At 37.0% G+C, this 13,395-nt stretch overlaps 1 protein-coding gene across 3 annotated transcripts; it reads left to right on the top strand.

Annotated features, from left to right (window-relative positions):
- The first annotated feature begins 302 nt into the window (after window positions 1–302).
- On the top strand, window positions 303–12,121 carry LOC127634664 (suppressor of cytokine signaling 6-like). Of its 3 annotated transcripts, XM_052114295.1 has the most exons (3): window positions 597–611; window positions 2,725–2,764; window positions 4,991–12,121. In XM_052114295.1, exon 3 carries the CDS (start codon window positions 5,115–5,117, stop codon window positions 6,681–6,683), a length of 1,569 nt encoding a protein of 522 aa, XP_051970255.1. In that variant the 5' UTR covers window positions 597–611; window positions 2,725–2,764; window positions 4,991–5,114; the 3' UTR covers window positions 6,684–12,121. The 3 variants fall into 3 exon arrangements, with proteins under 3 accessions (XP_051970257.1, XP_051970254.1, XP_051970255.1); XM_052114297.1 differs by lacking the exons at window positions 597–611; window positions 2,725–2,764 and adding an exon at window positions 303–418; XM_052114294.1 differs by lacking the exon at window positions 2,725–2,764 and having other exon boundaries at window positions 309–611.
- Window positions 12,122–13,395: the final 1,274 nt, after the last annotated feature.

The following is a 13,395-nucleotide window of genomic DNA, read 5'->3' as shown; positions in this document are numbered from 1 at the left end:
TTATTGCATGAATTAATTTGCAAAGCAAGATTCGGTGAGAATAACACACTGTCGTTTACTTGTTATCCACCAAATGAAAAGCAGTTATGTTGATTCATTCAAATAAATATAATATAATATAATATAATATAATATAATATAATATAATATAATATAATATAATATAATATAATATAATATAATATAATATAAATAGGTTACAAACAGATTCACACAAACACAAATCCCAGTCCAGACATCCTCCTCTGATTATCCTTTTAGTGTATTTCCCAAAATGCAACAGTAAACAAAGGAAGAGGGAGAGGAGATTGAGATTGCTAGCACAAATACAGATGAAGAAAGGAATGGACTTTTCATGAAACTTTAAGGAATGCATTTCTCATCACACCGCTACATACAGATGAAGAGAAAGCTACGTGTAAGAGATGAGCATAGATGACGAGCATTGTGTGTTTATGTAGTGAAACCTCTTATTCGTGTGAAGGAGTTGCAGATGCTTTAGCTCAGCAGTTAGCAGCATATTATCAGCAAGCTAATGCCATTCTTGTCGTCACATCCCATCAAGTTCTTTCTTTTTTAAACGGGAAGGGAAGTTAATTCTCTTTAAAGTGGTAAGTGTAAGTAACTTGTTTTATATCAGTGAAAATTCACAATTTATAAATGTTTCTTGACATATGAAGCTCCCTTAGCATGCTAGCCGAGTTAGCTCACTTCAAGGCCTGTTTCTTTTGCGAGACAAAAGTTGAAACGGTTGATTTGACAGTCGTTATTATTATTGTTATCTTGTAATCTTGACTCAACGTGACAGTATTTTTTTCTATTTTGATGCTAAAGTTATCGAGATAGTTTGCTTGTTTCATACTTAAGCTAAATGTGTTGTTGCACAGGCATGTGTCAGGTTTTATATAGGTTGTATAAACTTCTGCATAATCGGAATTATATCTGCAAATAAATTCGAAAAAAACACGTTTGTTTGACCAGACAACGAAAAAAAAAATCTATAGTGATCTATATAAATAAATGGTTTATCATCAGCATATTAGCTTGTAAGACTGAATTCAAACACTGAATTGAGTGAAAGAACAAACATCTAAAGGCAGACATTTATTTAAGCAATAACACACGAGCAAGAGTGCGATATGGCCCTATAAGCCCTAGATTTTAGGGACATATAGCACTATTGCGAATGTGATTTTGCTTCTGTACAACAGTTCAGTGAACAAGTAAATAAAGAGTACGGTTATAAAAATGCATTTGTGCGTGGAACTACTTTCTTACGTGATGGATCAGAATCTTCAGTTGCTGGTTCAAACCAAATGATTCGTCCAAGCCTCTCAAAAACATCACTTCAGAACTACTAATATCACAGCTTGGGCTGTTTCTAACATGTTATTGGAGATAATGTAATTTTGCTGAAATACATCCTATTTTCTCAGGGGAAAAATAGCTGTTTTAAGCTGGGGTATTCCTTCCTATTTTGCGGTTGACTGTTCGCAGTAGTCAATCACTATAGAAACCGCAACATTCTCCTTATTTTGAACAGTATTTTCTCTCCAATGTGGAAAGTCTGGTAAGATGTAAGCGCCTTGAGTTTGTGTAATTAATCAGTCTGTTTTGTCTCTCAGCTATGATGAGCCTTAATGCGGAAGTTGTTAGTTTAAAGCATTTTAAAGCTATTTCCTAGTTTTAGTAGTGTAGTATTAACACGAAGGATCACAGAGTGCTGTTGAATATAAACACTGAGTGACGATGACTCGCTTCACGTCACTACTGGCTCATTTTACTCTCAAAAATTGTCTTTTGCCTCTACCTGCTGGCTAAAATATTTAATGTCACAAATTTTAATGTAAAGAGACAGATCTCTTTACACATCTGCACTGCTCTTACAGTTTAGTTTAGAATGGTACAAACACAAGTGGAGTGATACACACAGTGAAGTGTCCAACTGTTGATTAGGGCTGAATGATTTGGGGGAAAAAAAATAGAATTGTGATTTTTCTTTTAATAAGCATGTAACATTGAACAATCAAACACAGAACATTTATCACAAAGGCTTAGTTAAATAATAATAAAAACAATAATAATAACATTATTTTATAAATAATTAAAAAACTATTCCAATAAAGGAATTCCAATACAGGAATGCTGACATGTTACTATATTGCCACCTACACTAAACACTCTCTGATGGCGAACTTGTGGCTGGTATGCACAGGAATTTGCGAGTCAGATTGCCCAGCATTGGAAAGTTAACACTGTGCACCTTCAACCAGGCCAAATGATCTTCCTCTCCGTCTATGTTAGGAGTCATCAGATAGCTGTTTAGCTCAGCTTCTATGGTGTCCTCCAACTGCATGGATGAAGGAGGGGGCACAGCGCCGCTGCTCTTAAAGAAGCTGCCCAATGACTGCTTTTCCTTTTGTATAAAAATGCCAATCTATGTAATAAAAAAATAAAAAAAGAAGTATATTGCATGTGGCATCTTGTATGCACTTAACTACAGATTTAAAAACAGTTACCTTTCGTGCCAGCTGTTCCATTTCAATCTTCACTCTTGCTTTGATGTCTGGGACATTCTCTGCGCTTATGTAGTTCATCTTGGATCAAAGAATTAAGTGATATCTAGAAGCTCCTATGTAGATGGGTCACTGTATTTATCCTCCATGTAGCCAAGTGCTCTTGACTTTATCACCTTTGTAAGGTCTGTGTCCTCTTCATTTTCAGCCAGAGTTGATGTCCTAAAGAGATGCAGGATTGGCTTCAGGTATGACATGCTTACATAGGCTTCACCAGAGAGGGCATCTGTGAACTCCTGGAGTGGACGCAGGGCATGGTTGATCAATTCAAGGACCTCTGTGTCCTGCCAAGTGGGTAGCAGGTGACGTGACGTCTTGTCTTCAGAAAGAACCTGAAACAACACCCTGCTCTGCTCCAGCACCCTCCCAATCATCTTCTGCCTTGATCCCCATGTTGTTGGACACTCTGTAATCAATGAGTGCTCTGGCAGTTTTAACTCTTTCTGTGCCTCATTCAGTGCAGTCTTCTTTTTCCAACTGTGTGAGAAATGGCCAACCAGCTGTTTACAAATTCCTGTTGCCCGATTTACTCTTGCATTATCTTTCACCGCATTTTCTGAAAAAGAAAAATGATGAACATAAATATTAGTATATTGCACTTTTGTAACTGAACATTAATAACACCAATAACAATAATCATTATGGAGGATTAAAGGATTGAATTGAAAAACAATATGTAAAATTGATTGTTAAAAAGTGCAACAAGAATTAAAAAGTGCAACAATAATACTTTCAAACCATGATATCTAACAGACAAAAGGGCAAGAACAACACTGAAGAGTGATTAAGAGCGGGAGAGACTTACCAATCGCAAGATGCAGCCTGTGGCCAAAACACTGAAGCATGGTCCAGTTGTTTAGTTCCATAGCTTTGATGACATTGGTTGCATTGTCAGTGGTGATGCACGTCTGGCCCTTTTCTGACAGAACCATGTCCATGAGCAATTTTCTCTCCCGTGTGGTCAACGGGAAAGTATGCCGTTTGCAGGCATCGACTCTACAACTGAAAGTCATCATTAATTAAATGTACGTGAGACTTATGTACGGCTCGGTCGTCCTGCTCGACCACAAATCCGTTGTTGTGGCATAATACACCACATTTTCAAGCTCTGCTTCCACTTTCTTTTTACACTCCATGTATATTACTGGTATGGCAACACACTGAAATATGTACGGGAAGGAATTGTGTAACTTTTTGAAAGCCGTCTTTTGTCACCTTGTTAATAGACACCATATCTTTTGCAAGATAATTTGTTATGACATTTGTTATCTCGCGGTGTCTTCGTGAGCCCTTTTCATAAGGAGTTACAGTCAAAAACGACTCTGCAATGGTCGACTGCTTGGTTGACTCGGCTGGAGCAGAAGTACTTTCCATAGACTTTTTGGCCATACACTCATATAACCGCCCGTGGTGCTTTTTCAAATGTTGGTATAGGTTTGTCGTGTTGCCCTGTGATGTGGCAACTGCTGCACGACAGGCTTTGCATATTGCCTCCTTTTGGTTTATATCTGATTTCTCAAAGCCGAAATAGCCCCAAATAACTGAAGTGCTGGTAATTTTTGGGACTAGATCTGTAGGTTCAGCTGACGCCATTATCCCTCACGTTTTCACCTAACTTCATTTGTTGTTGTAAAATGTACACGCCCTGTACCAACTCTGATTGGTGAGCAGGACCGTAACAGGAGGCGCATGGTGCTTGTGTTTGGCGAGCAAGTCTGTCACATGAACAAGGATGACAACAGAATTAATTTGTAACTGCACGACTGTTTAAAATGGGTCAGATGCACTGTAATATTACAAAACATTTGAATTGCAGTCTTCACGATTCTTTCAAATCGTGATTTCGATTTTAAAATTATTAATCGTTCAGCCCTAGTGTTGATGTGTGAGACCATCAGTAATCATGGAATGTCTCTCGTGCAATCATCATGTGATTGAGTATAGTGCTCACAGAAGAGATGAGTCTTTAGAAGTTTCTTGAAAGTGGCTAGAGAATTAGCATCTCCGGTGGAGTTCGAAAGGTTTTTCCAACAGAGAGGAATTGTGAAGGTGAAAGTCCGGGAAAACCGCTATGAGATGGCACCATAAGGTGCTGCTCACCGGCTGATTGCAAGCTACTGGAGGGTATATAGAGTTGAAGTAGAGAGTGTAGATAGGGGGGTGCAGTGCTAGTTTCTGTTCTTTATGTGAGCTTTGTGTAAAATATGTGGGCTGTGTAAATCTTGCGTAAATATAAAATTTTATGTGGAATTGACATACATTGGAAATTGGATGCGTAAGACAGACTGCAAAAAATGTATAAATGATTACATTATGATGCAATTTATGTACCTATGTTATACATGTAAATGTAAAACAACATGTTTAATGCCTTGTTCACTTTTTAATTATATCTTTTATCTCACCTTTTGCAGATGATGAGGACTTTGGTGTTCACATGACTGACATTTCCCAGTTACATGGCAAGACTCTGCAGTTAGCATCTATCGGTCAGCAGAAAGGACCGTCCCATGCCCTCGCCTGACCAGGTGTGTAAGAATGAAGAAGATCAGTCTCAAGACGATCAGAAAGTCACTTAATATAAAGGGCAAAGAAGATGGGGACTTTGTCATGCTCCAGCAGCCACCTTTAGCTGCTGAGTTTACCAAGGAGGACTCTCTCTTTGGAGGTTGTTACACCAAAGGGCTGGTCGGTTGTGATCATAATGGTGAGGATGAGAAGGGTCATAAGAACAGATCGAAGAGCGAGAGTCTTATGGGCACTCTAAAAAGGAGGCTGTCTACAAAACAGAAAGCTAAAGTCAAAGGAGGCTCTACCACAGTGGGCTCTGGAGATGATGACGATGACTGCTTCTCTTCCTCATCAGTCCCATTAAGCTTTAGTGAAATCAAAGCCCAGCGCCCTTTAAGATCCTCTTCTCTCCGAAGCCATCATTACAGCCCTTCTCCATGGCCTTTCAGGCATGTGAGCTCCGAGGAAGCTTGTATCAAAATGGAGGTGAAGGTAAAAGCCATGGTCCACTCCCCTAACCCTAGTCCCTCCCTTAATGGCATCAGAAAAGAGTTCCATGACATCCAATTAGAAGGTCTATTCCAAGATCAGACCGAATCTCTGAAGGACATGGAGACTCAAAGCGGTAACTTACATTTGAACATTGAGGATCATGTGCCTATTGGATTCACACCTCAGGTCTACATCCAGTGCACAATGCCTTTAGATGAGGGAATGTACCCAGTTTCATCCCAGTCTTTTTGCTTAGATGGCCCCTCGCCCATGGAAGTGGTAAATCAGGTTGAATCTAACTCGCTGCACATAGACAAAGATGATCTCATGCCATCAGACATTCTTATGGACCAGTCAGTGAATGGAAACCTACCTGGTACTCCATCAATGGTCCTTTCCAGTTCCAGAGCCAATACACCTTTATTTTCTCCCTCACTGTCACCTCTTTCCACCATTGAAATTCCAAGGACCCTCTCCGGGTTCAGTGGTGAAGACTCTCACGTTGTGGAGAGAGTGAGGCATCATCTGAACTTTGACCCCAGTTCTGCTCCCGGTGTTAGCAGGGTGTATGATTCTTTCCAAAGCAGTGGACCCACTGTTCTAACAAGCCTTACAGAGGAACTTAAAAAACTGGCCAAGCAGGGTTGGTACTGGGGACCTATAACTCGATGGGAGGCTGAGGAGAAGCTCACCAACCTTCCAGATGGTTCCTTTTTGGTGAGAGACAGCTCAGACGATCGCCATCTCCTCAGCTTGAGCTTTCGGTCACAGGGAAAGACGCTCCATACCAGGATTGAACACTCAAATGGCAGGTTCAGTTTTTATGAGCAGCCAGATGTAGAAGGTCACACTTCCATAGTAGATCTCATTGAGCATTCTATTAAAGACTCGGAAAACGGTGCATTCTGTTACTCCAGATCGCGCTTGCCAGGGTCAGCCATGTACCCTGTTCGGTTGACGAATCCTGTCTCTCGTTTCATGCAAGTCCGTTCGCTGCAATATCTTTGCCGATTTGTCATTCGACAGTACACGCGGATCGATCTGATTCAGAAACTGCCTTTACCAAACAAAATGAAAGATTATTTGCAGGAGAAGCACTATTGAAATGATTGTAGTGGGATACGGTAGTAAATTGCACTTTTTGTTGAGTGATACGTCCTTAAAACTGTTTACACATATGGAGGTAAAGGTTTGATTTGTGTCAAAAGCATAGGTTGACTATCTGATCTTCCCACAAATAAGAGCGATAATTTTGTTGTTGCTCAGATTCAGTGTTTTACTTTTTACAGGGCTCATCATAGCTACATGGTAAGAAACCAGCCTGTTCTCATATCATTTACATGACAATATAAACATTTTTGCAAACCAAAATTTTGTGCTTCATGGCTGCAGTTTCTTAGTGAAATGTCCAGCGTGGGGGGCACCAAAATCAAGTGAAATTATATTGTTATTAGACAAGGTTTTTTAGGAGAATATTGTATGGATGTTTTAACAAGTAAAACATACCTCCCTAACTTAAAACATTAACCTAAACCTAACCAGTTGTGTTTAAAATGATAAATGAGAGGTGAACAAAACATCCTTACACGTAACCAACACCTAAACATTAATGATACACATTTTAAAAACATATCTGACATTTAATGCACATTTATTGAAGCAACCACGCCATTTTGTGTCATTTCTATGGCACGTTCGCTTTACTTTTGCTTCGAGCGTCCTTGGCTGGGCTTGAGATTCGGTCTCCAAGTCCATTGTCCAACACACTATCAGGTGAACTCCCACGGAAGATAATCAAATTGGAATAAGTGTGTAAGTGTAGGTCGATCTGTAATACAAGCGATAAAATGTATTGTTTTTTAAATTAGGTATGGGCACGAGTACTCAGAAGTGACAGATATGATCGTTAATGTAAAGGCTTGACGTGAAAATTCAGTGACAACTACCTGACAGCTATTCTCTACTTATCAAAGAGAGGCCATATTAATTTTTTTTTAGATTGATTACATTGTCATATTCAGCAGTACCTTGATTGTCAACAGAGACGTCTCATAGCAACCAAACTGACCAACGATGCTGCAGTGATAACGTTTGTTCTACAGGTTTACGATAATCAAAAGAAAGTCCACAGTGTTGTGAACATCTGTCTCTGCTCATGTTTGCTAAACAGGTTTTATTGTCATATAATGTAGAAACTTTGACTCATTAATGTATATTATTTAACAAATGTTAAGGTTTATCATTGACTGTAAATCTCTCTCGGTGCCGTCAAGTTTGCGTGACACACCTGCATCTCAGCAAAATCGGAGCTGAAGATTTGCGCACAAGTTGTAGTCCAACATAAAGTGGCGTTCCATCGCAGTTTTCCCTGTATGAAGTTTAAAATTCCAAGTTAAATGGGAGGAAGCATGAAATATCACAGCAACAAACTCCAAAAGTGCAGTGTGACTAAGTCCGTGGCAGAGACAGCGCTCTACACTCTGGAGAAGCACACACACATAAGGGAAATCTTTCCTCTTCGTCTAAATGGAGCACAGCTGAATGTAACAGAACACAGGGTCTTCAAAACTATTTTCAACTTAACACTGTGTTTTAAAAACGCAAATATTATGGGGTCATGGAAATCATGGTTTGCAGATACATGATTCAGAAACAGTGGAGCACACTTACCAAGCTTATTACAGTAACCTGAAGGAAGAACAGAGATGCACGTTCTGAGCATTGTTTCATTGGATTGACCATCGAGTCTTCAAATAATGACAAAATATTTAGCATTATATTTTGATTGACTTCTTTTGTACTTATTGTAACAGACAACATTAAAACAGCCTATGTTAATGAATAGACGTTGGAGCAATGAGACACAATGCAGCAGCCAAAGACGTATGACGTACGACCCCCCTCCGAGTACTCGAGTAGACAAAATGACCAAAATGCCCACCCCTATTTCAAATGACGTGTTAGAATAAAAGTTTTTAGTAAAAACATAGCAGGGTGTGAGTAATAGAGCGAGGAACAAAAGCGTTTATAAAGTAATAAGCAGTGATTGTACCCATGATTTGTGTGAAAGTGAATAAAATGCAAAGTTGTTGTAGTGCCTCTAGTGTTTATTTCACCAAGAAACTGCAACTAAACATAGAAAGCAGCATGTAAACTTGGTTTGCAAAACTAGTTATAGTAACGTTCACTCTGAGATTAGGTTGTAAGAAACATAGTCAGGATTGGGATGCCATGCCTAATGAATTTATTGGCCTACAGATTAAATGAATATGTTTTGTAGATTATGATTTGAAAGCTTGGATTGGAAAATAGTCATGTTGCTGTAAAGCCTCTGCATTTGGTTGTTCTTTACTAAGAAAATATGATGTCAGCCAAATTTTTGGCAGGTTTTAATAGTTTTCTCTCTTATAATCGGTACATTTCAATTAAACTTGCTAATATGCTGGATGCCAATTTTTGGTGGAATATATTTATAGTTGTGCATCAAAGATCAACACACTTTACTGAAAGAGTTTTTGAGGATTAATCTTCTAAAATTGTTAAAAGTAAAATTTTTCTCTTAACATTTACTTAAAACATTTGTTCAATGCCATGCATTACACTTTTGTAGATCTGTGCAAATTGACAACAGTTTGAGTCAGTCAGGTATGAGAGCACCACAAAGAAAAGACTGTGAATCACATAAAAAGAAAACATTATAGAAATATATATATATATATATATATATATATATATATATTTTTTTTTTTTTTTTAAATGCCAATAATCTCTGATTTTTCCCAGATTTATTTTGTTTCATTTTAATTTGTTTAATTTATGTTGTGTTTTGTGGTTCATGCAGTATTTTGTTCTGTTAAACATTTTTTATCATACTAAATCATTTTTGGCTCACATACATAAGCAAAGATATTATGGTTCATGAACATATTGTTTGTTTTGTTTTTAAACACCATGTAAATGTTATAGTTTACCCAAAATAAAAAATAAATTGTCTTCATTTACACACCGTCATGTTGTTCCAACCTCATATGACAGACATATGTTAGACAGTATGTTAGCCTCAGTCACCATTCGCTTTCATTTCATATTTGTCCATACAATGAACATGAATGGTGATCGTAGCTAACATTCTGCTTAAAAATGTTTTTTGTTCAACGAAAACGAATGTCTTCCAAGTTTGGAACAACGTGAGGGTGAGAACATTTTGACAATGCTATTTTTCGAGTTAACTAACTTTTAGTATTTTTTCTTTCAAATTCTAGTGCTGGAAAGATCAGTTGTTGTAGTTGCTCTGGTTGAGTGAACAAAATAAAGCAGGAATTGTTTGTGACAACCTACCAAACCTAAAAGCACAGTTTTATAGACATTACACATTAAATTGCTTATTTATACTTGATCCATGTAGGCAAACTTCCAATTAATTAATCTGCAAATATCCTAAATGAGTTATGCATTCATAAGTTAAATACTCTGTGTGAATATGGGAATTTTTTTCTCTCCCATGCAGAACGAGAGCAGGTTTTCCTTACCCGCTGCCCTCTATAATAGCAACATGTCAGCCTGTCAGTATTTGATAAACTATGCTTCAAGCCAAAATGTTGCATTCAGACGTTTGAGAATTCATACACTGTTGTGCATTTTATTTAGCATTTTCTCCACACCACTAGTCTCCTTTACACTTACCTGTCATCATTACCTCTCCTATCACCTGAATGGGAATTGCCTATTGCTTTTTTCTTTTAATTGGGGCTTTAATTGGGCTTTCTTATAGGGAAAAAGTCATATCAGTCATTGGAAACTCATAATTTCTAAGGTGTAGTTATTATCAACTCTGAATGTGACTGAAATTACACAAAACTAAATGATGCTGGGCTAGATTAGGACTACATGTGTGTTGTCCTCATAAGAGTTGGCACTGTTTGACTTTAGACTATATTGGGATAATCAACAAAAGCAAATAGGGGAGCTTACAAATGAATCAGAGCCAGAACTTCTTATTCACAGTTTTCACACCACGCATGGTCCAAGGCATTTTAAGGACCTTTACAAAACGAAAACAAAAAAGTGCCAACTGGCATTCACGGAAAACATTGAACAATACGGTGTGAAGTATTCGTGAAACACCTTGGGGAGAGTTTGAAGGTTAGCTGTAAAATAAGCACAGTTTGTCATCTTTAATATTAATTCGTGAAAACATACCCATGGAATTTATTTCTTGAATTAATGTTTTATTGGTGTGATGAGTTTGTTTTAAATATGCTTATGAGGGAACAGTTGAGGTGGAAGATTCTCCTTAAAGGGATAATTCACCCCTGAATGAAAATATTGTCCTAATTTTCTGACCTTTGTGGGAAAGAAAAGGAGATGTTAGCTTCAGTCATATTTTTTTCTATACAATGAATGTGAATGGTAATTGAGACTAACATTTTGCCTAACATCTCCTTTTGTGTTCCACGGAAGAAAGATATTGGTTTGGAATGACAGAATTAGATTTTTTTTGGCGAACTGTCCTTTAGCACACCATAGACTTTTAGGTTGAGGTGAAGAATGTGCTCTGTTGAATGTGAGGTGTATTGTTGGCTCTGTTTGCTGTATTTGAACTGGTGAAGTTGCCATTTGTTTTACCCCATTAAATGGTTTTGTTAAGAGTCAGGATAATTGTCTTCTCAAAGCAATTGCTGATATCTGAATTACTTCTAAATTGTGAGTGTAATAGAGTGAACAACAAGCAACAAAAAGAAGAATGTCTTTTCAATTAGTTGAAAGTGCATTTACCAGAATGTGGAAGTTGACTAATGCAAAAAATAAATGTGAACTTAAGTGTTTGATCACAATGTACAATGTTTTTATTTTATTTTTGCCAGATGTTTGGATTATAATTAGATAAACACTGAAATTGTTCAGTTTTGTCTGCGGTGTGTGTGATTGTGCTTTTTTTTTTTTTTAAAACATTTCCAGGTTTCCATTATTTTAATATTTTTTTCATAAACTTGTATGCTTGTTTGGACTGCTGAAGTATTTTGACTTTTAAGATAATGACAGTCAAGCACTTAAGTTTCACTGAAATATATATTTTTCTAATCCATATTCTGTTGTCCTCGTACTGCGAATGAAGGTGATTGTTTACATGATAAAAACTACTTTTTCTTTGTTTGTATGATGTCTCTCTAAACATCTTGGTACAATTTTTAGAATGTTTTTCTTTAATGTGTCATGCACATTTATGCTGCTTTACGATTATGATTGCCTTTTTAATTACAAAATGGGGGAGATGGAATGTCACCTAGGTATAGGCCTATGTTTTCACAATGACTTTGGTAAACTCTTGAGAAAGTCGGATGCAAAAATTGTTGTCAACGTTTCTAGTTAGTTATAATGCTCTGAATTCAGTCCTTTATTATATCAGAAAGAGTCTGCTCACTCCAGTTTACATGGTCTGTTTTCCAAAGTCAGTTATTGTTTGTTGTCATTTAAATTAAAGAAAGAACCAATAGTATTTTCTTGCACATTTGGATCGTTTTTTTTTTTTTTTTTTGTATCTGCTGGTGTATATTATGAATAAAATAACTATTCAAAACGTTTTGTATTTCCTTTCATTTTCTCTGTCATTCTTTGGTAAATTGTAAATGATTAAATAGTTTTAATTCAAGCCATGAATTGTATAAATGAAGACCTAGGGAGAAAATAAATTGTTAATATTCTTAGACAAAAATAAAAAGGTGTGACAGTCAATAGTTGGTGTGTGGTAAAGTTTAAGTTGCTAATCACAGAAACAGATCTGTGGGCACTGAAAAGACATATTTGCTCTTTTCCTGGGTATAATATGTTTTATTCATAATGCAATGTTATAACTTGTCACACTATGGTGCCTTCATAGTCCTTTTAAATGTGCTGAACCGAGTGAGTCAAACTTTCAGTGTAAAAAGAAACTTAGGTTTGTTATACAGGGAAATGCAATGTTGTTCCAGGATATAAGTGCTATTATGGATCTGTCATCTTGTGTATTCACAGTTTACGATTCTAAGAGTATCCACCATTGCGTTACTCATACATTGTTTAGCTGAAAACATCATTGCACATTGAATCCAATAAATTGTGTTGATTCTTAAAGGGATAATTCACTAACAAATGTCACCCTCATGTTGTTCCAGACTAGTATCACTTTCTTTTGTCTGTGGAACACAAAGGAAATGTTAGGCATACAATAACAATTGTATAGAAAAAAAAATGAAAGTTAATGGTGACTAAACACGAGGCTTTAAAGGGGTAGATCACCCAAAATTGAACATTCTCTCATCATTTCCTCACCCTCATGCCATCCTAGATGTGTATGACATTCTTCTGCTGAACACAAATGAAGATTTTTAGAAGATTATCTCAGCTCTGTAGGTCCATACAATACAAGTGAATGGTGGCACACATTTTGATGATCCAAAAAGCACATAAAGGCACCATAAAAGTAATCCATACAACTCCAGTGGTTAAATCCATATCTTCAGAAGCTATACAATAGGTGTGGATGAAACAGATCAATATTTAATAATTTTTTACTATAAATTCTCCTCCCTGCCCAGTAGGCGGCGATATGCACAAATAATGCAAATCGCCAAAAACAAAAGAAGATGAATGTGAAAGGAGATTCATTGTAAAAAAAAAAGGACTTGCATATTGATCTGTTTCTCACCCACACCTATCGTACACCTTCTGAAGATATGGATTTAACCACTGGAGTTGTATGGATTACTTTTATGCTGACTTTTTATGCTTTTTGACATTTAAAGTTTGGGCCACCTTTTACTTGCATTGTATGCACCTA

Source organism: Xyrauchen texanus, chromosome 41 (assembly GCF_025860055.1).
Source record: "Xyrauchen texanus isolate HMW12.3.18 chromosome 41, RBS_HiC_50CHRs, whole genome shotgun sequence".
NCBI lineage: Eukaryota > Metazoa > Chordata > Actinopteri > Cypriniformes > Catostomidae > Xyrauchen > Xyrauchen texanus.
This window is presented reverse-complemented; position numbering and strand designations above follow the sequence as displayed.